The sequence below is a fragment of the Ursus arctos genome, unplaced genomic scaffold (assembly GCF_023065955.2).
Source record: "Ursus arctos isolate Adak ecotype North America unplaced genomic scaffold, UrsArc2.0 scaffold_16, whole genome shotgun sequence".
Lineage (NCBI taxonomy): Eukaryota > Metazoa > Chordata > Mammalia > Carnivora > Ursidae > Ursus > Ursus arctos.
In genome coordinates, this window is record NW_026622830.1 from 43,218,858 (window position 1) to 43,246,849 (window position 27,992).

General features: G+C 38.4%; 1 protein-coding gene across 1 annotated transcript in view; it reads left to right on the forward strand.

Annotated features, from left to right (window-relative positions):
* The window catches only part of CFAP61 (cilia and flagella associated protein 61), a 285,814-nt gene that overhangs the window by 46,400 nt on the left and 211,422 nt on the right, over positions 1-27,992 (forward strand). The window contains exon 7 of the mRNA XM_057312694.1: positions 4,751-4,910. Within this exon, the coding sequence (XP_057168677.1) occupies positions 4,751-4,910 (160 nt within the window). The remainder of the gene's footprint in view (positions 1-4,750; positions 4,911-27,992) is intronic.

Below are 27,992 nucleotides of genomic sequence, written 5' to 3' on the forward strand. Positions count from 1 at the left end.
CCTTTTTGAGTTCAAGATCAGTGCTGTCATTCCCCTCCCACCTGCCTCCTGGACCCTTCTCCCAACCACCTGGACTTTCTTCGGCTGGCCCTGTAGGCAGTGGTATGCGGGAACTAGTTCATTCTGCCTCACAAGAACCAAGTATTCAGTCCTTAGGAACTTTGCAAGCTGGTTGTTAAACACAGCCATTATTAAAAATTAAATTATATAAATTTGCTGTGCAGTCACACTAGAAAACAAATACTCAACACTCATCACCTCCTAATTATTTTATTATTATCTTTGCTCTTGAGATTATTTATGTCTTTGGTCTCTCTAGTGGAAATACTGTTTAATAGTGGCTACTGGGCATCCCTTCCCAACTCCCTGTTCAGTAACATCACATTGGTAGCTTAAAATTGGCCACAATGGGAATATTTACACCACAGAGACTGGCAAATTGCTGAATCAGGGCTTTCCCCTTCCCCATTGCTGATTAAGCATTTACGGGTAGCACACCATTCTTACAGGTGACTGTAGTGGACCAGAGATCACAACAGAGTGCATCAAATCTGTCTCTTCCCACATTGGCCCATGATAGTTACAGGCCATGCATGTAGAATGCCTGTGCCGTGTAGGAAACTCTTGACTAGTTAAAGGTTTTTAACTGTACAGACTTTCTTTGGCTTGGTAGCTACTTGGGAGGAGTTTTGAGTCACCACTTTGCTGCGCAAATTGCTTTTCATAACTTTATCCTGGCTTACCTTGACATCTGGTGTTTACTCCAAACTGAGATTTTGGGGAAGGGTGGTTGGAGGCCAGGGGCGGCTCCTAGAGACAGATGGGCAGAGCGTCTGCTTTGGCATCATCCACAGCATGGGCAGCAGTGGTCCGAGCAGGCACTACTGACCTGCGGGTGGGCAGAGCCTGCCAACTCAGCCCTGCCATTGGCATGAGGCAGAGGGGATCAAAGCTGGCAGTGGTCACAATAAAGGCACCCTCATTGTGGAATATTGTCACCCTAAAGGGATGAGTGACTGTAGGGCGTTTTTAGAAGGAAGCATGGCTGATACTGTGCACACATGTCTCTAAATGGACCTGTGTGTGAAAACAAGGCCACTGCATGTAGGGATTTCAAGGAACCGGAGCTTTATGTATATATATCCTCACAGGGAAAACAAGAACAATAAGCAGAACTTCCAGTTTTGCTCTCTTAGTATAAGATAACTGAAGACACCTTTGTGGTGGGAAGTTATCACTGTCACCTAGAGGATAGATAGCAGTCAACAATCAATGTCGTTTCATTGTTCAAGTAAAAAAACTTCACTAATCTATTTTTCCAGAAAACATACACACAGACACACAAAGATGCACTTGAATACTCCCACAAATTCATATTTCAGAATGTTGTTTCTCAAATCAGAATAGTTATTTGAAAGAAACTCAAAGGAGAAAGCAGACATTTCCACAATATGTCCTTGCTCTGTTGCAGTTCATAATTGTGAACTTTTGTGGATTGTCACAACCCAGGATGAATGATGGGTATATAACAGGTTGTAGAATTGGAGACCATTACATCTTTGTTCCTAATGGCAAAACATGTTTTTTCTCATTTTCATCAGAATGTGTGATCCATGCCATTTGAAATCAAATTCCAAACACAATGAGCCATTAGTGTAATAGCTCATTACTAACAGCGGTCTTATAAATAATACATTCTTATCATGCACATGCAGCTCGCCGTGAAGCCAGCAAAAGGTATTTCAGGCCATCGAAGTTTCGTTGTGCCAGCGTGGCTGTAGATTAGAAGGACATCTCCATGTGAACCAAGATGGATGCCAATTTTCCCTGCCGAGAGTGAGGCTGGCCGTCTCTTTCTGCACATATGGTAGATGGATTGGTTAATCAGCGTCTGCTGAGTCTTGGGCCTGAAATTACAGAGAAGCCAGACAACTGTGGCTACGCAGCCTTTGTTCATGAGTGCAAACAAGACAAACAATCACTTGTTATTTGGGGAAAAAATTAAAATGTTTATTTTGGACTTTTATTAAAGTGTCGATGGCTTTATAAAACGGCTGTGTAAATCCAGCCTTGTACAGCTAGTATCATTGTGGGGTGGGGTTGGGGGATGTAAAGAAAAGAGTACGCGTGGAAAATTAATTTTTAAGAATTCCTCTTGTATTCCAGCATTAGGGAGAAAACAAAGGAGTCTCACATTTATTTTTCAAACACATGTTTGAAAACAAATGACTTTGAACTAGAAGACACATTTGAGAACAAATAGTTTAATGCCTAATTTTTCTATGTGTCATATAAAAGACTGAGTATTGTTGTAGCTTAATTTTGTGCTTCAGTAGGTTAAAATATTAACCATTTTCTCTGACTGACATTTATGGGATGATGCTGCATTCTTGGGACTAGGGAATGCCTATGATTATTTCTTTTGCTTCCTGTACAGAATGGTTGTCTCAAGAAATACCACCTGAATGCTTGAGGAGTAGAACCTAGTAATGCTGGGTTTCTATCAGGAGCTGTCTGTCAAATCAGTCAACCAAAATTTGCTTAAAATCCATGTTATAATTAACAGGAGGAGTTATTTATGTACAATTTAGTTTTCTCTCTTTTCTAATTTTAGTGAAATATAATTTTATAACATTGTATAAGCTTAAGGTTTACAATGTAGCAATTTGATACATATATGGTATGTATATAAATATATATGATATATAGATAAGTATATATATGTGTGTATATATATATATTGCACAATAATTAACACAGGAAGATTAGTTAACTAAAGTACTATGCATTCTTTCTTGCTCTCTTTTAAAATTTTAAATGCTTTCCTGCAAGGGAAGAATGACATACAGAATTCTTGAAGGGACATCATAAAGAATTTCAGTCACAGATTTAAAATTTTAAATGCTTTCCTTGCAGGGAAGAATGACATACAGAATTCTTGAAGGGACATCATAAAGAATTTAAGTCACAGATATCTATCAGTGTGGACTATGATAGAGTTAAATTTCATTCCTTTGTATCACTACCAATAATAGGTGTAGATCAGCTAATTACTCATTAGAAGATAACTTGTTTTCTTGACTTCTGACACTTCTGACACGAAATGTGTTAGGTTTTGCTTACATCAACCAAATATTCAGCTCCCTAGATACCAACTGGGTGTCCTGCGATTCAGTGCTGACGCTACCTAGAGTTAGTGTGGACCTCGCAGGGTAAGGGCTCAGGCCCCCAAGACTGCCCCCACTTCAGGTGCCAGTCATCAGTCCCAGGTTGTCCCCTATACTTCTAACTGAGTGGCTATGAAGCCCTCCTTAGGGGTCGATAATTTGTTAGAATGGCTCACAGAACTCAGGGAAACACTTTCCTTACTATTGCTGGTTTATTATAAAGAATATAGCTCAGGAACAGCTACATGGAAGGGATGCATACAGCCAGGTGCAGGGGAAAGGGCCCTGAGCTTCTGTGTCCTCTCTGGGTGTGTCTCCTCCCAGCACTTCCATGTGTTCACCAACCCAGAAACCCCTGATTCCCCTCGTTGAGGGGTTTTTATGGTGGTTCCATTAATGATTCATTATTTTTTTTTTTTTTAAAGATTTAATTTCTTTATTTGACAGAGAGAGACAGCCAGCAAGAGAGGGAACACAAGCAGGGGGAGTGAGAGAGGAAGAAGCAGGCTCCTAGCGGAGGAGCCTGATGTGGGGCTCGATCCCAGAACGCCGGGATCACGCCCTGAGCCAAAGGCAGACGCTTAACGACTGCGCCACCCAGGCGCCCCCCATTAATGATTCATTATATCATATTGGTGACTGAAGTCAATCTCAAGCCCCTCTCCCCTCTCCAGAGGTCATGGGGTGGGGCCAAAAGTTCCAACCCTCTAATCAGTCTCATGTTTGGTTTCCCTGACAATCAGCTCCCTTTCTCCAGAAGTCACCTCATTAGCATAAACATAGGTATTACCCAAAGGAGCTTATTAGGAAAAACAAAAGATGTTCCTCTCAAGAAATTACAAGTGTTTTAGGGGCTTTGTGCCAGGAACCAGGGATGAAGACCAAACATGTATTTCTTAGTCTATCGCACTGTCCCACTTACCTTCCCACCTGTGTATTCCTCATCAGAGGCCTAAAATCATGGGACCATTGTAGGAGGTTCAGAACCAGGTTATCTGTTCGGATGTTAGGAGGTGACATATTTGTAAATCAGACCCACATGGTGAACCAGTGTTGTGAGTTTACTTCACTCAAACATCCCCACCAAACCTCTTTGCTCACATCTCTTCCCCATAAGACCATCCAATCAAATAAATGAATGAATTCAAGAAAATCAAAGTTCCAATCTGAAAGAATAGGTGATCAAGAACATCTCTGAATCCAGGGTCAGTTGGATGGAACGACATGGTGGAGGGGAAGAAAGTGGACAGGAAGGCTGGGCTTGCCATGGGATAAGCAATAGATATGGGGCAGGTCTGGGCAAAGAGGGCACATGTTCTTTCCCTCCAGAACTCTAGCAACTTCCCTAAGTTATGTAGCCACTTCTAGGTTTATTCACAGTGATCATTCATTGGACACTTTTGGAGCACATTGTGCTGTGGTTGGTGCTGGACACTAGAGCTTCTAAAGGAAGCTCCCTCCCTTAAATATCTCAAAGTGCCTGCCAGGCTACCAACCGCCCACATGCTGTGGGCTCCTGGAAGTTTCATGATGAGAATTCATTTGGGGTTTGATAGAGTAACAAGAAGTTTTGGATGTTTCAGGTGGAAGGTGTAGCTGTCGGGTTCATGAGTGTGTGCTCAAGAGTGAACATGCAGCTCCTGCATGAGTGCTTTGACCTGGGGCCCTTCCACGGACTCTGCATCCCACACCCTGATGATGTTCTGCAGCCGCCTGAGGAGCTAAGCATTAAAGGAAGTCAAGGTACGGTGGCTATCACAGGAACACATCAGCAATTACATCCATGCCTTCTACACCTCTGTGCCTTTTGAGAGGGATGGAACTAGATGGCTTATTTTATGTCTCCTTCTCCAGTTCCCTTGAAGGTATAGTTTCCACAGCTAATCATATCTGGTGCACACATCTGTGAGCACAGATGGCCAAAAGTGCACAGATGTAGACAGAGATGGTGGCCCTGTAGCTTAAGGTTCCCTAAATTCAGAATGCCTGCCTTCAGAATGTTCATTGTGAAATAATTGATTGTATTTCAGCATTTTACATACACACAAACACATCAAAATATGTGTTTTTTTAAGTCAATAGCTTGAGAAGTACTGTATGCTTTTAAGGTTTAATCCCTCTAATTGGTGCTTTTGTGTTTGTATCTTTGACAAATTATTATATAGTATAGGTCTACTGCAAGTAGTCCTTTTTAACGTGCTTAAATTATTTCTAGCCATATTAAATAATAAAAATTGATTTTTAAATATTGTATCAGGTTCTTCATGAAATGAAATCAGGTAATCTCAGACTTTGGTATTTTGATGAGGTTTTGCTCCATCCATGGGTATCTTTGCAGGTAAAATGTTTCCATTCTTAAATCAGACAGATACAGGATAATGTTGATTCACTTCTCTAAACCTGGGTTTCTTCTTTTGTAAAATAGGAATAATATTAATACCTCCCACTTAAAGGAATTGTGAAGTTTCACTGAGATTACTCTTGTCAGGGGCTTTGTGCTGTGTCTTTTTTTTTTTTTTTTTAAGATTTTATTTATTTATTTTGAGAGAGAGAGAGCATAAGCAAGGGGAAGGGCAGAGAGAGAAGGAGAAACAGGCTCTCCACTGAGCCGGGAGTCCGATGGATGCAGGGCTGGATCCCAGGTTGCCCATGCTTCTCAGAAAAGAGAATTCTAAGTATTCTTAGAACTTTCCTAAGTTCTAAGTATTCTAAAGAATACTTAGGGACCATTGTAGGAGGTTCAGAACCAGGTTATCTGTTCGGATGTTAGGAGGTGATATATTTGTAAATCAGACCCCCATGGTGAACCAGTGTTGTGAGTTTACTTCACTCAAACATCCCCACCAAACCTCTTTGCTCACATCTCTTCCCCATAAGACCATCCAATCAAATAAATGAATGAATTCAAGAGTATTCTCTTGAGTGGAGTGGCTATTCTCTGAGTGGCTATGAAGCCCTCCTTAGGGGTCGATAATTTGTATCAAGTATTCTAAAGAACTTTTCAGCATGACACAATCCTGAACCATAAGTTATCTTTGTCACTTTCAAGAGCATAAATTCTTCTAAAGGCAGCATTAAATAGGTTTTATGGCTTGATTTTTTTCATGCATAAAATGGAGATAAAAATAGTGTCTAACCCAAAAAGTTGTTGTGAAGACTAAATGTTAGAATCTACATGATGCGCTCATCTCAGTGCCAAGCACAGAGTAAATCATCAAAAACTTTGTTTTTATTTCAGCCTGTGACTATTGTTGTTATAAAAAACAAATTGAAAAGATAAAGTCATTTCCAGTGTGTTTCTGAGTAGCCCTGAGTCTACTATGATGTTCCATACATAGAATGAATGGAAAAATTCCTATCTTAGAAACTATATGGGGAAAACAAAATTCAAAATTTAGGCTGGACCTGGACTTTAAAATACACACTCTAAAGCCCAAGGAGATATGGGAGCTGAAGGAAGTCCTACTTCTCTCTACTACCTTTAGTGTTTTTACTTAAAATTACTTATCTAGGACAAAATGGGAAGTAAAGGAAATAGAAAAACTTCTCTTGTTATCTTCTGTGCCTTGTTTATTTTTGAAAATCCAGCTTTATGTTCACTGATACAAAGATGATTATGAAATTGTCATCAGGGAGCACTATTATAGGCTTCCAAATAACTCAGGGATGGGTTCACAAATCATCAACAGCTTATTATATCTAAGAAAAGAGTCATCAACACATTTTGCTGCTATCTTCCTTCAACAACAACAAAGAGTGAGACTCCAGAGAAAATTCTAAATGTGCTATGATCTACCGTTCATTGTTTTTCTGATGAAAGTCTCAAGTTAAAAGAAATATAATTTCTCTAAAATATGAACTAAGATTCTTGTTTCAAATGAACACACATCATTGTGCTTTATACCTTGTATTTTGCTTAGTACTTTTTACTTTTCAAAGGATTGTTGTATATATTATCTCATTTTATCCTCATAACTTGATATAGGAGACTAGGACAGGGGACATTGTTTCCTTTTTATACCTGTCCAAGCTCATGCAAGGTTTTCAAGCTCATCAGGGGTAGACGGTCCTGGAACCCAGCCCCAGCCCTCTCTGCTTGGCTTTGTCTTGTATGGCTTTGACTGTAAACTCCAATGATGTGTCTACTACCTTGGATACATGATCAGCTTTCTTCACTTCAACAAGTTATGTAATGAGTTACCACTTTAATGAGTTCTCAGTGGCCTACCCATTTCCCTCAGGGTTTTGGGTGCGTGAGTGTGTGTGTGTGTGTGTGTGTGTGTGTGTGTGCACACGCGCATGTGCTCTGGACAAATTCCATGTACTGGAATCTTCACCTCTGTGTCTGTGGGATTTGCCAGAACTGTGGAAGGCCACTCTGCCCCATGCAAGAGGCAGGCTGGAAGTGTCAGGAAATTAGCACTCCAGGAGCAGCCTCCACTTCCCTGTCTCATGTCCCTGTCCCCCTATGCCTCTTTCTTGATCAACTCTCCAAATAAATGGTTTTACTGGAGTCCTTGATTCAAGGTCTGCTTCTGAGGGAACCCATACCAGGACATTGCCTATCCAGTCTTTTCCCACCAGCTGTGAAAACATTTATTTTTACACAACTGTCAGGAGTCCAGGTATAAATACCCTAACTCCCTCACTTCTCAGGTGGGATAACTCTGTGACATTAGTATTGTACTGTTTCCCAGAGTTCCTCTATGGGATTGGGTTCCAGCTGTCCACAGTGGTAATCTGTGTCATGATACATTGCTTACTAGCTGCCTTTTCTTCCCTTTCTCCCTTCCTCACTACCCTACTGATGCTTCTTGGAATCACCTCCCAAATAAACCACTTGTTCTCAAATCCTTGGCTCAAGGTCTACGCTTTCCCTACCAGCTGTGGAACTTGCAATATCACACCAACCTCAACCCTTCTGAACAGACGAATGTCAAGGCTCAACATTCTTAAGCTAATATAGTGCCCACCCCCCCTTTAGCTACTTACCCACAGTATAATCAGCCTACTAGCTATTCGTTATTTCAGCCATATCACAAGTTTTCATTGGATCTAAAAAGTTTAACCATGTACATTCAGTTTGCATTTTACTTGAATAACTTGTATATGTTTCCGTTTTTCAGCCACTCATTTTGCATATATAACCTTTTGCACACACTTGTAAATTTTGGTTTTTATCTACTAAACCTTGGGACTAAACTGGGACCGATAGGAGCAAAGTCTAAGGATGCAGATTTTGTCCCATTATAAAGAAACTCTCTAGTAAATGTTTATTTATTTTTTTTGTGTGTAGTGAAAAGCCTAGTTTAGAAGTAACAGGTTCTCCCAATATTGGAAGAATTCATAAAGACACCATCTCTAAATATAGTCATAAAGACACCATCTCTAAATATAGTCATATGCTTCAAAAAAGGTTTTCTTGTTGTGTGGGAGATTGTACTAAATGAGATTTAAGATCCCCTAAGATGCTAAGTTTCTGTGAAAACTTAGTGAACATACATTAGGATATTGCATATGCCTGATAGTTTATGTGTATTTTCTTCCAGTAACAATAAAAGGGCTCAAAACAGTTATTTTTGTCCAGTCGGCCCCACCACTGGCCCTGCCCAGCGTTTGAAAATCATGCTGTGTCTTTTATTCACTGCATCATCACAGTAAAGACTTTGGAATCAGAACTGAGCTGGCGAATTTCTTGGTGATGCATAAGGCAAAATAGGGCACAGCCTGTATTTCCATAGCCGGATTGGCATTGCCACCGTTTACTGGTTAAAATTAAAAAAAAAAAGAAAAAAGAAAAAAAGCAACTTTTGTTTGTCATTAGGCTGGTGTGACCTGGGGAGCAGGGTCTCAGGCTCAGATCTGTGAATCTCATTATGCACCCTGGGCCCACTGTGTAGAATCTCTGTGGAACTGATACGCCCTTGGCAGGGAGAAACTTAGTTCTATATAACAGATTTGTGGGCTTTCAAAAGAATAATTAGTGTAGCCCCTTGTAACCAAACCACTCAGGAAGAGTGTTGCTTACTAGATATTTAAAAGGCCTTTCAAAATACGATTTTCATAATGCATCCATATAAAACATAGCAATGTTGCCTTTTAAATTTTTTAAAAATTACTTTTTGTCAGGAAATGTTTCTTTATGTCTTATTTAAATTTCTTTTCTTTGGACTTACTTTTGCTTCTTACCTCAGATTCTCTCTGTAGGAGGAAGAAACATCTGAAACCAGTTTCCAGTGCCAGAGCTAAGACAATGGCTAAATCAAACCTTATTGTGTATCAAATAGCCCTTTAGCTTCTTTTCCTAAGGTTTCATTTTATATACTTGGGTGCCTTTATGTTTCCCTTTATTTTTCTTTTAACATGGGTTCCAAATATGGATGAAACACTTTTGTTTAGAGCATAGCAGTATTTCTGCCAAAATATTTGCATTATATATCTCAGAACACTATTTTAACACCCAGTACATTCTGCAGTTATTGAGTGACCCACTAGGACTCCGTATTAGTTTGCTGGGGCTGCCCTAACAAAGTACCACAGACTAGGGAGCTTAAACAAGAGAAATTAATTTTGTCACAGTTCTGGAGGCTAGAAGTCCAAGATCAAGGTGTAGGCAAGTTTGGTTTCTTCTGAGGCCTCTCTCTTTGGCTTGTAGATGCTTGGCTTGTCTTCTCCCTGTGTCTCTCACATGGTCTTCTTTTTCCTTGTTTGTGTCCTATCTTTTTATAAGGACTCCAGTAATATTAGATTAGGGCCCACCCATATGACCTCATTCTACTTGAATTATCTCTTTAAAGACACCATCTCTAAATATAGTCACATTCTGAGGGGCTGGGGGTGAAGACTTCAATATATGAATTTTGTGGGGAAACAATTCAGCCATAACACTTAGGGTCCTGTGTTAACAGTTCCCTGGAGCCTTGTGGGCAAGACTAAAGCAAAATAATTGCTAAAGCAATTATGCAGATAGTGTCAACAAAGTCCTCTCTACTTAATGCTCATACAAAGCCTGAGATGCAAACTCATATTTATCACAATCTGTTTTTGGTATATGAAGGTAACAAAATTGCATTCTTTCAAAGCTTTAGCCACTCTTGCCAACTTTGCTTTTCTAGAATTAACCATGTGAGTTCTGATGCTTTGGTAGAGTTGTTGATGAAACAAGTATATAATACCAGACCTATGCCCAGCTCGTGTGACTATCCCCAAGGTTGACAGCATAAACTCTTACAGGGATTCTCAAAGTGGAGCCTTTGGACTGGTAACATACCAGGAAGAAGATGATGCAGACTTGAAACCCAGTCTTGTTGTCAGGAACACTGCCTTAAAAGTCTTGGTGAGCCTTTTGATATCAATTGACCCCTGAACAACATGGTGGTTAGGGGCTTTGTGTGCCCCCCCCCCCCAGGAAAACTTTTGACTCTCCAGAAACTTAGCTACTAATAGCCTACTGTTGACCAGAAGTCTACCAGATAACATAAACTGTCAATTAGCATGTATGTTGTAAGCTAGAGAAAGGAAAGTGTTATTAAAATTGTAAGGAAGAAAAAATACATTTACAGCACTGTACTGTGTGTGTGTCTGTGTGTGTATATAACCCGTGTGTACCTGGACCCGCACAGTTCACACCCCTGTTCAAGGGTCAGTTGTATTTAACAAAATCTGTTGCTGATTTTTCCATCAAAATTCAAGTACAGGTTTCTGTGTCCTTGCGAATGCTTTTAAAAACATGGGGCACCTGGGTGGCACAGCGGTTAAGCGTCTGCCTTTGGCTCAGGGTGTGATCCCGGCGTTATGGGATCGAGCCCCACATCAGGCTCTTCCGCTATGAGCCTGCTTCTTCCTCTCCCACTCCCCCTGCTTGTGTTCCCTCTCTCGCTGGCTGTCTCTATCTCTGTTGAATAGATAGATAAAATCTTTAAAAAAAAAAAAAAAAAAAGAAAGGAAAAAAAAATAAAATAAAAACAGCAGCGACAAATGATGGCACCCAGTTAAGGACGTTATTTTGCAGAGAGCAAGATGACTGGGGAGCATACTAGTACTCGCCTGTTCAGCATTAGGAAGGACTTGTGTTATGACTGGAGTGCTTTGCTACCAGCCATTTCATGATGGTAGAAGTACAAACACATTTTTATATAGGGCCTTGAGGTCTTTGAAAGAAAAGTGGCTTTATTTATGTTCGTTATGATCATTATGTGCTGGGATTATTTTCTCAGTAGGTGATGTCTGTTTTGCCCATATTTATGATGCAGGGGAGAAGGCATTTAATGAATTTCAAGAGTGTATTTGACTGTAAAACACATCTCTCTTAGTATATTCACATGTAAATAGCCCTTTTATTTGTTCTCTTTGGTGACCTTTCTTCTTTTGGGGGTAGATCACAGTTTGTTGTTGTTTGCCATTTCCAAATGGGAGGACGAATGATAATAATGAAAGATTATGCAAAAAATCCACGTTTAAAATAATGTTGATATGCCACTTGTGTTGCAGGATAATTATAGTAATTTGGCTATTACTCTATATGGAGTCAGGAGTTAGTTGCTAGAAAACACGGTGATAGGGGTGATTCAGGGGATTTTCATCCCAACAGGCTGTTTGATCCTGCTGACTTTTCTCTTGAAAATCAATTGCTTGCGGTGAATACTCTGAATTCCCCCTTGATTAAATTGGCTGCCGGTGGGCTGCACCCATTGCACTGGGGTCACTGTGAGTTCTGTGTCTGTTTACACAGGGTTTTTGACAACTCTTAAGGTATCATGGACCAAATTTAATCTAAGCAAAGCAACTAAGGAAGCAATTACTAGAAATCACAGTCTTTGCAAATGACAACAAACAAAGGAAAATGTACTAATTCTAAGCCCAACATGAAGCCAGTTATTTTGCTACTGGGTTGCAGGCCTTTTCTCCACTGCATATTGCTCTGGCTTTTGGTGTTTTCAGTCTTCAAGGAATACATAGCTATCTTAGAGGAAGACCTGGGACAGTCACAGTGGCAGCTGCCGCAGACTTCAGGTTTTTCACTGACAACGTTCCATTTCTCCCTCAGAGTTATTAATATTTCAGATTTTCTATTTCTTTTGAATCAAATTTAGGAGATTAGATTTTTCTAGGAAAGCTTCATTTCATTTTTTTTTTTTTAAGATTTTATTTATTTGACAGAGAGAGACAGCCAGCAAGAGAGGGATCACAAGCAGGGGAAGTGGGAGAGGAAGAAGCAGGCTCATAGCGGAGAAGGGATCACGCCAGGATCACGCCCTGAGCCGAAGGCAGATGCCCAACGACTGAGCCACCCAGACGCCCCAAGAAAGCTTCATTTCATATAAGAAGATTTAAAAATTATCAGAATACAGTTATGTATGTGTGTGTGTGTATATATCTCCAGTGTGTATGTACATACATATAGATACACAAGTATACACATATGTGTATATACATATATATATATATGCACACATGTATACAAACTATTAAAAATGATTAAAGAAAACAAAGTTTATTTAACACTTCATGAAGTGGATTGTCTCCTTTTGGAGAACTGTAAAATGGGGTAGTAGCTTTTATAGAATAAAGAATAAAGAACAAGGAAAAGAAAAATAAAATATATCTGATGGGCTGGGGCCACACTGTTAGCCTTGTTTGGAGTGAGAAGACCCAGAGTTGGTTTGGCTTTTGGGGATTGACTGACTGCCTTTCTGGTCAAGTGGAACACTTGTAGGGACAAGAAGGTTGTGTAAGTTGTGTAAGTTTCAGTTTGCTGATGGGGCACCCCAGGCAGGGGTAACTCCATCTTGGGCCTACAAAATTTTATATGTATGTATGTATGTGTGTATATATATTTATACAATATTCTATATTATATATGATTATTATAATTACCAAGTTATAAATAACATATTTATATTTACTTGATTTTCTGTTTCTATTTATATAATATGTCTGACTCCGTGTGGAAAAAGACTTCTTGTTTTTATTGAGTGCAGATTTCAATCTTGAAATAGTTTGGAGAAAAGAGAAACATAAACAATTCACAAAGCTAACCATGTGAAAAAATATTATTTATCATAGGTGTGAGAAAATATTCAGCTTCCCTGAAACTGAAATGCACATAAAAATCCAAGATCTTTTTCTCCCCCTTTTTGCATACTGAGTTATAAGTACGTATATATTTGAGATAATTCATCCTGAGCAAAGAGCTTGGTAACTAGCACTCCGAATTTCTGACAGATAGGAAGGTCGGCTGATAGAATACTCTGGAATACAATGTAGAAATGTTTTCTGCTCTTTGACTTCAACTGTAGTAAGTCTGAGGAAATAATCCTAAATCTGTAAAGAGATACACATTCAAGACTATTCACTAAGCTTAATCGTAATACTAAAAATGAACAAACAAATACCCAAATAAATAAACAAGTAAGTTTGTAAAAGCCCAAATCTCCCACAAGAGAGGGATGGCTAAACATGTGGGTAGCCACAGGACAGCGGTGCAGCAGCCTTTTAAAAGGTTACAAAGAGTGAAGGGAAATGGTTATGATATAATCTCATGTGAAAAAATCAATGCAAAACGAATTGAAGTCTGAGTAAAACTGCCTAAGAAACACATGCTATGAAGAGCCCTGGGAGGGAATGAGTTAAAATGACAAAATTAACTGAGTCACAGAAGTAACTGGAGGGCAATGCTTTTATTTCCTCCCCCTATTTTTTAAAATGTGAAAACAATCTTACATTTACATGAAAGTTGTAGGTGCTTTTTTTCTTCCTGAACCATCTGACAATAAAATGCTGACGACCTCCTGAGTCCTTGTGAATACATTGTATCCCATTGTACTCTGAATACAATGTATGATTCCTACAGAGGGACAGTCTCCTTTACAGCCGCAAACATCCAGCAAGATTGAAGAATTAACTTGAGGATGTTACTCCCAACTAATCCATAGTCCACAAACCTTATTCAAGTTCTCCCATTTGTCCTAACAATGTCATCCTTCATAGCAGAAAGATCCAGTCCAAAGTGACAATCTGCATTGAGTTGCTCTGTTATCTTTCGTTTTGGAACAGTTCCTCTGAGTTGCTTGAATATGATGCCCTAAACAAGTTTGAAGATGGTAGACCCCTGCTTCTGTAGACTGTGCTTGAATCTGTGTTTGTCTGCTGTCTCCTCCCGAAGAGATTCAAGTTGTGCACACCTGGGAGGACTAGCATAGAAGGGCCTGGGTTCTCATTGCGCCCTGTCGGTTATTACACACATTCAGTCTGTCCCATTACTGATGGTGGGTGGTCACTCTGATCACTTGATTGAAGTGACTCTTGTAGGTAAAAAATTAAAATTGTTTTAGCTCATTCCAGCCAGTGCAGAGAGCTATAATAATTTCTCCATTCCTGATCTCTATATTGATTCGGCCCTGATTCTCATTTGGAATCAGCAGCTTCGCTGATGCTATTTTAACCATCTCATGGAATTTCAGCTTCGCTCTGCCCAGCCTCCCAGCACAGGCACTTGCTGCTGCCGCAAATGTCTCCTTGGGTAGATAATGCTCTCGGTGTCCCAGTGAGTCAGTCCTTCTGTGCAGCATCTGCCCCTTGCCTCCAGTACTGGCTGATGTGTGGTCCATTGCAGGGAAACGGTTCCTGACTCTGCTTGTAGCCAAAATAGACAGCGCCTGTCACCTCTAACTAGGGCTAGTGAGATCTCCATGTGCCCACTCTGGAGCTTGACCTACAATTTCTTCTCTACTGTAGCTGGTTATAGCTCCTCCTTCTCCTCTTTGCTTCTTTACCCTCTCTTAAAATATATATATATTCTTTTGTTTGATCTTTTTAGAGAGCTAGCTCTTAGATTTATCTACCAAGTCTATGGCTTTCTTTCTGAATTTATTAATATTGGCTTTTATTCCTATGACCTCCCTTCTCTTAATTTCTTTGGATTTGCTTTGGTGTTCCTATTCTACTTGCTTGATTAATTTATTTTTGTTTTTTTTCTTGTTTGATATAAAAAACGTTTGTTGAGAAGAAAAACTTCCTCTACCAACTCAAGTTTGAATGGTCAGGGACCTGCAAATTCACTGGCAATAGACAGGTTAACAGGAAAAAATTTATTATGCATGCAGAAATGCTCTATATTGGTGAGCAACTCACCGAATAGCCAGAGGTAAAGATGTGTATATCAATTTAACAATGGGAGGAGGGTTAGGGGTTCAATGGGAAGATATAGAAACTTCTATTGGGTTTTTAATGCTAGTGGGATTGTGCCATTGAACTTGCCAGGGATAGAATCATACTGAAACATACAGACTGTGTAGTTGAGGTCAATGAAGGGGTCATCAATGGTAACAGTATCCACTTTGCCAGAGTTAAAAGGAGCTCTGGTGGGGTGCCTGGGTGGCGCAGTCAGTTAAGTGGCCAACTATTGATTCCAACTCAGGTTGTGATCTCAGGGTCCTGAGGTTGAACCCTGTGTCGGGCTCCACACAGTGCAGAGTCTGCTTCAGATTCTCTCTCCCTCTCCCTTTGTCCCTCCTGCTCATGCTCTCTCTCTCTCTTTTTCTTTTAAATAAATAAATCTTTTTTTTTTTTTTAAAGATTTTATTTATTTATTCGACAGAGATAGAGACAGCCAGCGAGAGAGGGAACACAGGCAGGGGGAGTGGGAGAGGAAGAAGCAGGCTCATAGCGGAGGAGCCTGATGTGGGGCTCGATCCCAGAACGCAGGGATCACGCCCTGAGCCGAAGGCAGACGCTTAACCGCTGTGCCACCCAGGTGCCCCTAAATAAATAAATCTTAAAAAAAAAAAAAAAAAAAGGAACACTGATGACTAGGAACTCAGTATGGCTAAGAGCTCTATTTTCTCTGACTTTCACCATTGTGTCTTAGGAGTGCTGCTGGCATTGCAGAGGAAAACGTAGCTGTCTATTTACTTGGAAGGAGCAGAGAGCCTATTTTGCTGGAATTTTATAAGAAAGTTTAAATTAGACCTTTAAATGTTTCTTGAGGCTAGAATGCCAAGCCAAGAACTCACCACCAGACTTCACTTCCAGTAGTACCTGTAGATTTGGGTGAGTTCCTTTCTTCTCAAAGTCCCCCAAATTATCCTTCCTTACTCACCTGTAATGCTGGGAAACTTGTAAGCCAGTGGCAGATACCCAAAAAGCCTTGATAAGCATTAAGTCCATAAAATCAACCTTATTTCCTTAAAATTATCTAGTTGTATTTGATTCTAAACATGTCATTCTTAAATATGGCATTCCAATCAAAGCCTTGGTCATATAACCAATGTTTCCAGTTACGTCCTGTTTACAAAGAGAACAGATTCTTTTTTTTTTTTTTAAGATTTTATTTACTTATTTGGCAGAGAGAGACAGCCAGTGAGAGAGGGAACACAAGCAGGGGGAGTGGGAGAGGAAGAAGCAGGCTCCCAGCAGAGCAGGGAGCCCAATGCGGGGCTCGATCCCAGGACCCTGGGATCATGCCCTGAGCCAAAGACAGATGCTTAACGACTGAGCCACCCAGGTGCCCCAAGAGAACAGATTCTTATTTAACCTGTGAAAATAACTATATTGCTATGAAAATTAGAATACTCAATAAGAGTTTCCAAATTCTGGAAGAATGAGGCAGGGAGAAAAATATAAGTGTTTTCAAAAGTATAATCTACTAAATTGTTGAAAGTTAAAAATACCTTAAGAGCAAAAAGGAAGGCTCCTTAAAGCCAGGAGAAATATTTTAAAGAAATGACATAATATCCTTAATCAGTTCATTTTGTTCTATGTAATTATTTTTTGTTCTCCTTGATTTGATCTCGGGTTAACAGTTTCATGAACCCATCAGCTTGCCTACAAGAGATTTGTAACTCCTTGCTCAGTCCAGTGATACGCTCTCAATGTTAGTCAGTGCTACCGGAAGCCTATATTCTAGAGTGCTTGGCGTTGTCCCTTTTCATGGGTCTTTGAGACAGTTCCTTTTGTTGAAGTTAAGCGCCCAGGCTTGTGGCTGATTGTAAGAGCTTCCAGGGAAGCATCAAGACAACCAGTAACTATCTGCAGGTGGTGGAAGACTTAACTGTCTGTGGCTAAAAATCTTATGAGAGTTCATTATGAAATTAACATAATTGGCAAGGAAATTTTGTTGTTTCTGTGGCATCCTGCATTTGAAAATAATAACTGGAATGTTGATAGCATTATATTATTGTGTCTAATACAAGGCAAAGCAGTACCAGAACAGTGAGGATGTTGACAAATTTCTAGGAGCTTTGTATAATCCCAGAAGTATTTATATTAATAACACTTACCCATACAAATATAACTTAGGGAAAGTTAAACATCTCTTATTTGACAGTACTTTTTATGCTATTCAATGTATCTAATTAATTTTCGTTATCTCTCATTTTACAAGAAAAGAACAAATCCCTTGAGATTTTCCAGGGACCCTCTGGGAAGTCAGTTAAGGGTCAAGATTTTACTTAGGATTTGATTTTGGGAAGGCAAAATACCAAAAGTTGTCAAATATCTTAAAAGGTTTGAACACCTGATTTTATAGGATCATAGGTTGCTATGAAAAAATACTTACTTACTGGGATGACTTGGCTCAGCTGGTTAAGTGTTGGCCTTGGGCTCAGGTCATGACCCCATGGTCCTGGGATCTAGCCCTGAGTCAGGCTCCCTGCTTGGTGGGGAGCCTGTTTCTCCCTCTCCCTGCCCCCCATTTGTGCTTTCTCTCTTTCTCTCTCTCAAATAAATAAACAAAATCTTTAAAAAATACTTAATTACCTATTTAATCAAAACAACCATAAATAATTCAAAAGTAACTACAGGAGGTAACATAGTGGTAACAAACAAACAAACAAACTTACCTTAAGACATTTTAAAACCAGTTTATCTGTGGGGCACCTACCTGGCTCTGTCTGTGAAGTGTGTGTCTCTTGATCTTGGGGTTGAGTTTGAACCCCATGTTGGGTATAGGGATTATTAAAAAAAATAAAATCATTAAAAAAATTAAAAAACCCAGTTTATCTGATTTCCCACATAAACTTGCAAGTCAGCTCAAAAATAATTTTTAAGATTTTTAAAAAATTTATTTGACAGAGAGAGAGAGCACACAAGCAGGGGGAAGGGCAGGCAGAGGGAGAACCAGGCTCCCCACTGAGCAGGGAGCATGCTGCTGGATTGCGGGACTTGATCCCAGGACCCTGGGGTCATGACCTGAGCCAAAGGCAAATGCTTAACTGACTGAGCCACCCAGGCACCCCAAAAATAATAATTTGAGAACTTGAATGGTATTGCTTTGAACCTATTGATCAGTGTGAGGGGAACTGACATCTTTACAATATAGTAAGATATCTAATCTATGAACATGGTATATTCCTCAATTTATTTTTGTCCTCTTTAATTTCTTTTCACTATGTTTTATACTTTTTGCAATATATGCTTTTCACATCTGTTGTTAGATTCATTCCTAGGTATTTGATATATTCACACTTTTGGAAACTTTATCTTTAAAAATTTTTGTTTTCTAATTGTTTGTTGCTGTTATATAGAAATGCAATTTGTTTTGGATATTGATCTTGTATCTAACAACCTTTCTACACTGATTTATTAATTCTATGAATTTATCTGCAGATTCTTTTGGATTTTCTCTGTACAATGTAAGTTTTTCTTATTTTCTAATCCTTATTCTTTTTCTTTTTCATGCACTGATTAATACCTTGAATAGAAATGGTGTTAGCAGGTATACTTTTGTTGTTCTTAATATGAAATGGAAAGCTCTGAATATATTACCATTAAGGATGGCTTTGTGAATACCCATTATCAGATTAAGAAAGTTTCTGTATTTATGGTTTGCTAAGAAATTTATCAAGAATGGCTGTTGTTGTTTTCTTAATTGAATTGAATTCTATAAAATGCCTTTTTTCTGTATTTGCTGAGTTGATCATATGATTCTTCATTATTCTGTTAATGAGGTAAATTACATTGATTAATTTTTGTATGGTAACTATTTTGTTAATAATAGGCTTATTATTCTTTTTATGCAGTGCTGGATTCTTTGCTAATGTTTTGTTGAGGATTTTTGCAGCTATGTTCCATGAGTGAGAGGGGTCTGTAATTTTCAGTTCTTGAAATATCCTTGCCAGACTTTGGAAATGAGGTTCTGTTGGCCTCATAAAACAATTTAAGGAGTAGTCTTCCTTCTTTTATTTTTGGAAGGTTATGCAAGACTAGAGATATTTATTCTTTAAATGTTTTGTAGAATTTCCCAGGGAAACTATCTAAACCTGGTGGGCTTTTTGAGGGAAGGTTTTTGATTGCAGTTTTAGTTTTTTAAATTGTTGTAGAACTATTCTTCGTCTGTTTGGTAGTTTGTAATTTTTTATCAGAACTTGTACATTTCCTTTACATTTTCAAATGCATTAGGATAAAATTGAAGCCATTCATTTTTTCCTATTATACTTTTACTGTTCATAAGCTCTGTAGTGACACTGCCTTTTTCAAAATTCCTGACCTTGATTATGTGTATTCTCCTGTCTCAAACAGTCTTGCTAGTGGTTTGTCAATTTTATTAGTCTTTTCAAAGAACCAATTATTAGCTTGTTTGGTCCTCCCTATTCTGTGTTTGTTACTTATTTTATTTCTGCTCTTTTCTTTATTTCCTCCTTTTTATATTTGGGCTTATTTTGATGTTTGTTTTCCTATCTTAAGATGGATCCTTAACTCATTGATTTTCAGGGTTTTTTTCTTCTCTTTTATGAGTGTTTAAATTATAAACATTCTCCGCTTGGATTTAGCTGCTGCTCACAAGTTATGCAATGTATTCGTTATCAATATTTTTGAAATTTCACTTTATTTTACTCTCTGGCCCTAGGTTATTTAAAAGAATTATTTATTCTCAAACATATGGGGATATCTTTTATCTTTTTATTTAATTTTATTATGGTAAGAACACTTAACATGAGAACTACCTTCTTATGTTTTTTAACTATACAGTACAGTTTTGTTAACTCTTAAGTATACAATACAGTTTTGTTAACTCTAGGCACAGTATTGTTCAGTAGATGTCTAGCACATATTCATTTTACATAACTGAAACTTTATACCTATTGGATAGTAGCTCCTCATTACCCCCTCCTCCCAGCCCCTAGCTACAACCATTCTATTCTATGCTTCTATGAGTGACTATTGTAGATACCTCCTGTAAGTGCAGTCACACAGTATTTGTCCTTCTGTGATTGGCTTATTTCACTTAGGATAATGTGTTCAAGGTGTATCCACATTGTTACATATTGCAGATTTCCTTCTTTTTCAAGGTTGAATAATATTCCTATATAAATGTGTGATATATATATCTATATAGATATATATATATATCTCACATTATCTATTTGGGATGTTCTAGTTATCTTTTTATTACTGTGTATTAGCTTAATTGCTCTGAAGTTGGAAAACCTACCCTGTGTGATTTTAATCCTTTAAACTTCATTGAACATATGGCTGAGTTTTGAAAACGTTCCTTGAGTCCATAAAAAGAGTGTATATCCTATAGTTGTTAGGTGCAGGGTTCTATATAAATCAGTCACATTTGATAATAATGTTCAATTGTATCCTCATTGACTTCATCACTTATCTGATTAATTAATGAGAGATGTGTTAAAATCTTCTGCTTTGATTGTGAATGTATTCATAGCCTATCATTTTTCATTTTTTATTTTGAATCTGTGTTGTTAGGTATATAATTTTTAAATCATTATATCTTCTTTGAACTTTTTTAAAAAATCAGTTATGAAGTATCCTAGTCATCTTTAATGATTTTTTTTGCCTTAAAGTCTACTTTTTCTGATTTTAATATGGCCATATCTACTTTCTTTGATTCATATTTGCATACCATATCTTTTTCCATTCTTTTATTTTCATTCTTTCTATTTCCTTACATTTTAGATGTGTCTCTTATAAACAGCATAGAGTTTAATTATTTTTAATCTAGAGTGACAACCACTGTCTTTTAATTAGACTATTTAGTCCATTTATATTTAATGTTCTTATGGGTGTATATCTACCATCTAACTTTATAGATGTCTCCTATGTTTTTATCTGTCATTACTGGGCTTATTTATTTGTGCCTTTTCCTTTATTAATCTCACCAGTGTCAATTTAATTAGTATTTTTAAGGAACCAGGCTTAGGAGTTGGTTGATTCTCTCTATTATCTTTTGTTATTGCATCAATACCATGATAGTGCTTCCAGCAAACAGCCACAAAACCACAATAAGCATGTTTTGCTGATACAGCTGAAGCCAGTTAGCTCTCCTGATCTTATCTGGGTCTTCTCATATGTCTTGGCATTGGTTGCCTGTTGGCTGATTTAGGCTGGCCTTGACTCTCCTCCATGTGCCTCTCATCCTTTTAGCAGGCTAGATTGGGCATGTTCTTATGGTGACCACAAAGGTGCAGGAGACCAAGTAGAAACATACATGGCCTCTTGAGGTCTAGGCTTTGCACTAACATATGTTACTTATCTAAAGCAGGCCACATGGCTGAGCCCAGAATCAGAAAGATAGGATACTACATAGCAAAGGGCCTAAATCCAGGGAGAGTGAAAAATCAGCATCATCATTCCAACCCTTGCTCACACACAAAGAAGAATAATGCTGATGATTTTTGTCATGGACTTCTTTCTCCTGTCTTATTGGAGACACAAACTCCAGTTTAGCCTACAGGAGGCTAAAACCTATAGTCTCATCTCAAGACAGTGATATGGAAATTACCAGGGCATGAAGCTCAAGTTGATCATACTATATGGCCTGGAGTCTGCACTGCAGTCCAGTGGGGAGGAGTTTCCTTGAAAAATAAGAAAAAAGCCCTTTATCCTCCTTTCACACAGCCTCCCTAGTGTTTTCCTTTGTATCGTTGTGGACTTCATCATCAGCCTCTTGCTGTTCATTCATCCATTCAGTAAATACTGAGTACTTCCGGGGCACCTGGGTGGCACAGCGGTTAAGTGTCTGCCTTCGGCTCAGGGCGTGATCCCGGCGTTATGGGATCGAGCCCCACATCAGGCTCTTCCGCTATGAGCCTGCTTCTTCCTCTCCCACTCCCCCTGCTTGTGTTCCCTCTCTCGCTGGCTGTCTCTATCTCTGTCGAATGAATAAATAAATAAAATCTTAAAAAAAAAAATACTGAGTACTTCCCATATACTAGATATTAAGAGCCTACTCTAGTACTGGGGAGTCTATTACTGTCTAATGGCAGGATAAATAAGCAGGACAAATTAATTTACAATAAGAGAAGAGTTTTGAAGGCTAGAAAATTGTGGTGGGACCACAGCAGAATTATACTTAAGTCATCTTGAGAGCATCAGCTTAGCATTCACAGGAAAAAAAGCTTTTGAGTCAAAACTTCAAAAACTAATTGGGGCTTTCTAGGTGAATAAGCAGAAAGATTTTCCTAGCAGAGGGAACAAAATGTGCAAGATAAGGAGGTATTAGGAACCATTGCTTATTAAGGGAAAGTACAAGTTCAGGGTTCCTAGAGCATGAAGTGAGGGATTGACAGGAGATGAAGCAGAATAGGAGATTGAGGTGAGGTAATCAAGGCTTTCATGCCTTGCAAAAGAGTTTAGATTAATCTATTCACAACATGCTGGATGGTGTTCCATTGGGAATCTTTAATTAGAAAGGGAGCCATGGTCAACTTCTAGTTCACAGGAAGACTTTCCAGTGGCCACTAGAGTGTCCAGGAAAGAGATGAGGAGGGACTGAATCAAAACAGTGATTATGGATGAACCTCAGAGATATTTTGGAGAATTAATGGAATTTGATATTTTACTGCATATGGAGGAAAGGAAGGTTATGGAAAAGGGAAAAATCAAGGATGACTGCAGAAATTGGGTGGATGGTGGAACCAGTTTGCAAAATGGGAATAATAAGAGTGAGTGAATTATATGATGGAGATGCTGTGATTTCTGATTTGGATGAGTTGAGTCTGATCTTCCGAGTAAGCATTTGGATGGATACACAGCATTCCTTCAGCGACAGGTGTTGTTTGAGGTAGACTGAAACATTACCTCCCAAAAGATATCCACATTCTAATCCCTGGAACCTGAAAATATTACCTTAGTTCTGGAAAAAGGGTATTTGTAGGTATGATAAAAGATTTCTAGATGAGATTATCCTGGGTTATCTGAGGGGCCCTACATGCTATCACAAGTGTCCTTATGAGAGAGAGACAGAGGGAGATATCACAGACAGGAGGAGGCTGTGACCACAAAGACAGAGATTGGAGTGATGTGGCCACATGGCAAGGAATGCAGGCAGTCACTAGAAGCTGGAGGCAAAAACAGCCTCTCCCCTAGAGCCTCCGAGGGAATGTGTCCCTGCAGACACCTTGATTTCTGCTCAGGGATACTGATTTTTGGACTCTGGCTTCCAGAACCATGAGAAAATACATTTCTATTATTAAGCCACGAAATGACTGGTAATTTTTACAGCAGCCCTAGGAAAGTAACACAATTACAAAGAAGACCACAGGGTCAGGGGCAAACCAAGGAAGGAAAACATATCAAGAAATAAGGATGTCTTCACTCTTCAGCAAAACTCCGAGAAAGAGTTGTCTGCTCATTATTTCCATTCTCTTTTATTGTCTCAAGGCTACTTCTTAGCCTTCAGTTCTCAACTTAAATGTTTGGAAGGACTTCAACTGCTCAATCTAAAGCAGCTCCTGGGGGCATTTTCTATATGCCATCTATCATAACGGTGTTTTCTTGTTCATTTACTAACTTGCTTTGGTGGTGCAAGTTCGTTTCATTCATTGCTGAAATCCCTGGAATGTTAATGTCTAACAGATGGTAGGTGTGAAATATAAATTTTTAAATTAATGAATGAATAAATGAGCATTCAGTGTACTTTGTTCATATGTTTGCTTCAGCAACTTTCACACTGTGAGATAGGGGTGTGTGTGTGTGTGTGTGTGTGTGTACCCTCATCACTTGTGAGCCTTGTAGAATAAGAGGGGCTACATCTGATTCATTATTTACTTCTGAGTATCTCAGGGTGCTTACAACTCATTGTTCTCCATTGAAGTTTAGTTGAATGAATGATTTAACTTGAACCTCTAATCTTTCCCCTTCTTAAAATTGAGTGACTTAAATTCATTCAGCAGGCTTTTTTGAAATCATCCATAATATGATAATAATAAACAAGAATTGCTATTTTGTAGTATTTTGGAGATAAAAATTTACTTTTATAATTGGACATTTAAAAAATCTTGATTACATTATAACACATGAAACTGTCCTTTAAAAAATTAAGATAATGCAGTTAAAGTTGAGTTCCCATTGAACCACGTCTAAGCCTGATTCTTTCTCTCCTCCCCAGAAATACCCATTGTAATAACTTTAGTATGCATCCACCCAGACCAGTTGTTTATACTTTTATATGACGTCCATGTATTCATAGAAAAAACACTACTATTTTGTGGTAGTGGCTTTTTTAAATATATAAATGGTGTCTTTGGGAATAGGTGGTGTTTTGAAATTTACTTCTTTTTTTTTTTTAGATTTATTTATTTTAGAGACAGAGAGAGAGAGAGCAAGCAGGAGGGAGGGGCGGAGGGAGAGGGAGTCAGTCTTTTTTTTTTTATTTATTTTTTAATATGTTAGTCACCATATAGTACATCCCTGGTTTTTTGATGTAAAGTTTGATGATTCATTAGTTGCGTATAACACCCAGTGCACCATGCAATACGTGCCCTCCTTACTACCCATCACCAGCCTATCCCATTCCCCCACCCCCTCCCCTCTGAAGCCCTCAGTTTGTTTCTCAGAGTCCATAGTCTCTCATGTTTCATTCCCCCTTCTGATCACCTCCCTTTTTTTTTATCCCTTTCTTCCCCTACCGATCTTTTTAGTTCTTACGTTCCATAGATGAGAGAAATCATATGATAATTGTCTTTCTCTGCTTGACTTATTTCACTTAGCATTATATCCTCCAGTGCCATCCATGTTGTAGCAAATGTTGAGAACTCGTTCTTTTTGATAGCTGAGTAATATTCCATTGTATATATGGACCACAACTTCTTAATCCAGTCATCTGTTGAAGGGCATCTCGGTTCCTTCCACGATTTAGCTATTGTGGACAATGCTGCTATGAACATTGGGGTGCATATGGCCCTTCTCTTCACTCCGTCTGTATCTTTGGGGTAAATACCCAGTAGTGCAATGGCTGGGTCATAGGGTAGCTCAATTTTTAACTTTTTAAGGGACCTCCACACTGTTTTCCAGAGTGGCTGTACCAACTTGCATTCCCACCAACAATGTAGGAGGGATCCCCTTTCTCCACATCCTCTCCAGCAATTGTTGTTTCTTGTCTTGTCAATTTTTGCCATTCTGAGTGGCATAAGGTGGTATCCTAGTGTGGTTTTGATTTGAATTTCCTGATGGCTAATGATTTTGAATATTTTTTCATGTGTCTGTTAGCCATTTGTATGTCATCATTGGAAAATGATATCTTCTGCCCATTTTTTGATTTATTTGTTTCTCGTGTATTGAGTTTGAGAAGTTCTTTGTAGATCTTGGATACCAGGCTTTTATCTGTAGTGTCATTTGCAAATATCTTCTCCCATTCCGTGGGCTGCCTCTTAGTTTTTTTGACTGTTTCCTTGGCTGTGCAGAAGCTTTTTATCTTGATGAAGTTCCACAAGTTCATTTTATCTTTTGTTTCTCTTGCCTTTGGGGATGTGTCATGAAAAAGGTTGCTTTGGCCGATGTCGTAGAGTTTGCTGCCTATGTTCTCCTCTAGGATTTTGATGGATTCCTGTCTCACATCGAGGTCTTTCATCCATTTGGAGTTTATCTTCATGTATGGTGTGAGAGAGTGGTCAAGTTTCATTCTTTTGCATGTAGCTGTCCAATTTTCCCAACACCATTTATTGAAGAGACTGTCTCTTTCCCACCGGATGTTTTTTCCTGCTTTATCAAAGATTAGTTGCCCAAAGAGCCAAGGGTCTATTTCTGGGTTCTCTATTCTGTTCCATTGGTCTATGTGTCTGTTTTTGTGCCAGTACCATGCTGTCTTTGTGATCACAGCTTTGTAGTACAGCTCGAAATCCGACAACGTGCTGCCCCCAGCTTTGTTTTTCCTTTTCAACAATTCCTTGGCGATTCGGGGCCTTTTCTGGTTCCATACAAATTTAAGGACTATTTGTTCCAGTTCTTTGAAAAATGTCATTGGTATTTTGATCGGGATAGCTTTGAAAGTGTAGATTGCTCTGGGTAGCATAGACATTTTAACTATGTTAATTCTTCCGGTCCATGAGCATGGAATATTTTTCCATCTTTTTGTGTCTTCTTCAAAGTCTTTCAAGAGTGATTTATAGTTTCTAGAATATAGGTCCTTTACGTCTCTGATTAAGTTAATTCCGAGGTAACGCATTGTTTTTGGTGCTATTGTAAATGGGATGGATTCCCTAATTTCTCTTTCTTCAGTCTCATTATTCGTGTATAGAAATGCAACTGATTTTTGAGCATTGATTTTGCATCCCGCCATGTTCCTGAATTGCTCTATAACTTCTAATAGTTATATAGAATCTCTAAGGGCGGAAATGAGAGCGAATCTGGCAGAAATTAAAAATTCTTTGAGCTAAATGAAATTTACTTCTTTACAGGCATAGGTCTAGAACATTCCTTTTACCTTCTGGGCAGTATTCCACCACATGGAATGTGTCACATTTGTCCTTAGAAGGACATTAAAGTTGCTTCTGTTATTTTGTTATTGAGAAAAGTGCTGCAGTAAACATCCCAATGCATGTCTCCTTGGACCCCTTGCAGAGTTTCCTCAGGCTCTATTCCTGGAGTTATTCTTGCTGGGCTTGGAAATACTCACATGCCACCAAATGTGGCCAAACCAGTCATCTTCCTCCAGACTTTTTCACAGTTCTCTCATACTAAGTGTCAGCATTTTAACCTTTTGACAATATGGTAGGTATGAAAGGAGATATTATTTTAACTTTATTTCTCTCAATATTATTGAGGAGGAACACTTTTGTATGTTTATGGTTGTTTACATTTCCTGGATATTCATTGCCTTTGCCTAATGGGTTGCTTCTTCTTTCTGTAATTAGATCGTTAGTCTATTTTATGTGTTGCAAATACTTTCTCCATGTATCAAATTTTTAAAAAAATTATTTTTAGGGTACTTTTGACAGACCTTTTAGATTTTGATGTGGTTGAATAGGTATGTTAACTAACTGGAATTAAAATAAAAATGTAAAAAAATGCCTGGCACACACAACAATTAAATAAATAAAAAATATTTTTTCTTTTCTGACCTTTACCCTTTTGCAGATGGATTTTTAAGGAAGAATTGCTCCACCCCCAAGATCATAAGATACTCTCCTATAATTTCAACATTAAAAATAAAAAACTTTAGGCTGTTAACATATTTGCAAGTGATTTTTGTCTATTATATAAAATAGGGGACCAGATTAATTATTTCCCATATAGTGAGCCAACATTATTTATTTATTTGTATAGTTTTTTCTTTCTCCACCAATTTGAAATGCCACCTTTAACATATATTAATAATTTTAAAATTGTCTGGCTCTTTTCTGGATTCCATTCTGTTATATTACTTGAATAATCCATGGTCCCAGTAACTCTGGCTTTATAACATGTCTTAATATTCATTAGGAAATTTCGCCTGCTGTTTGTTCTTATTTCTTAAAATTCTGTCGACTGTTTCTTAAAATGTCTTAAAAACTATTCCTCCATATTTATTCTTTTAGAATCAATTTATTCCATTTCACAAAAAAATCTTGTTGGGAGCTTTGATCTATATTTAAAATAAATGTTAAA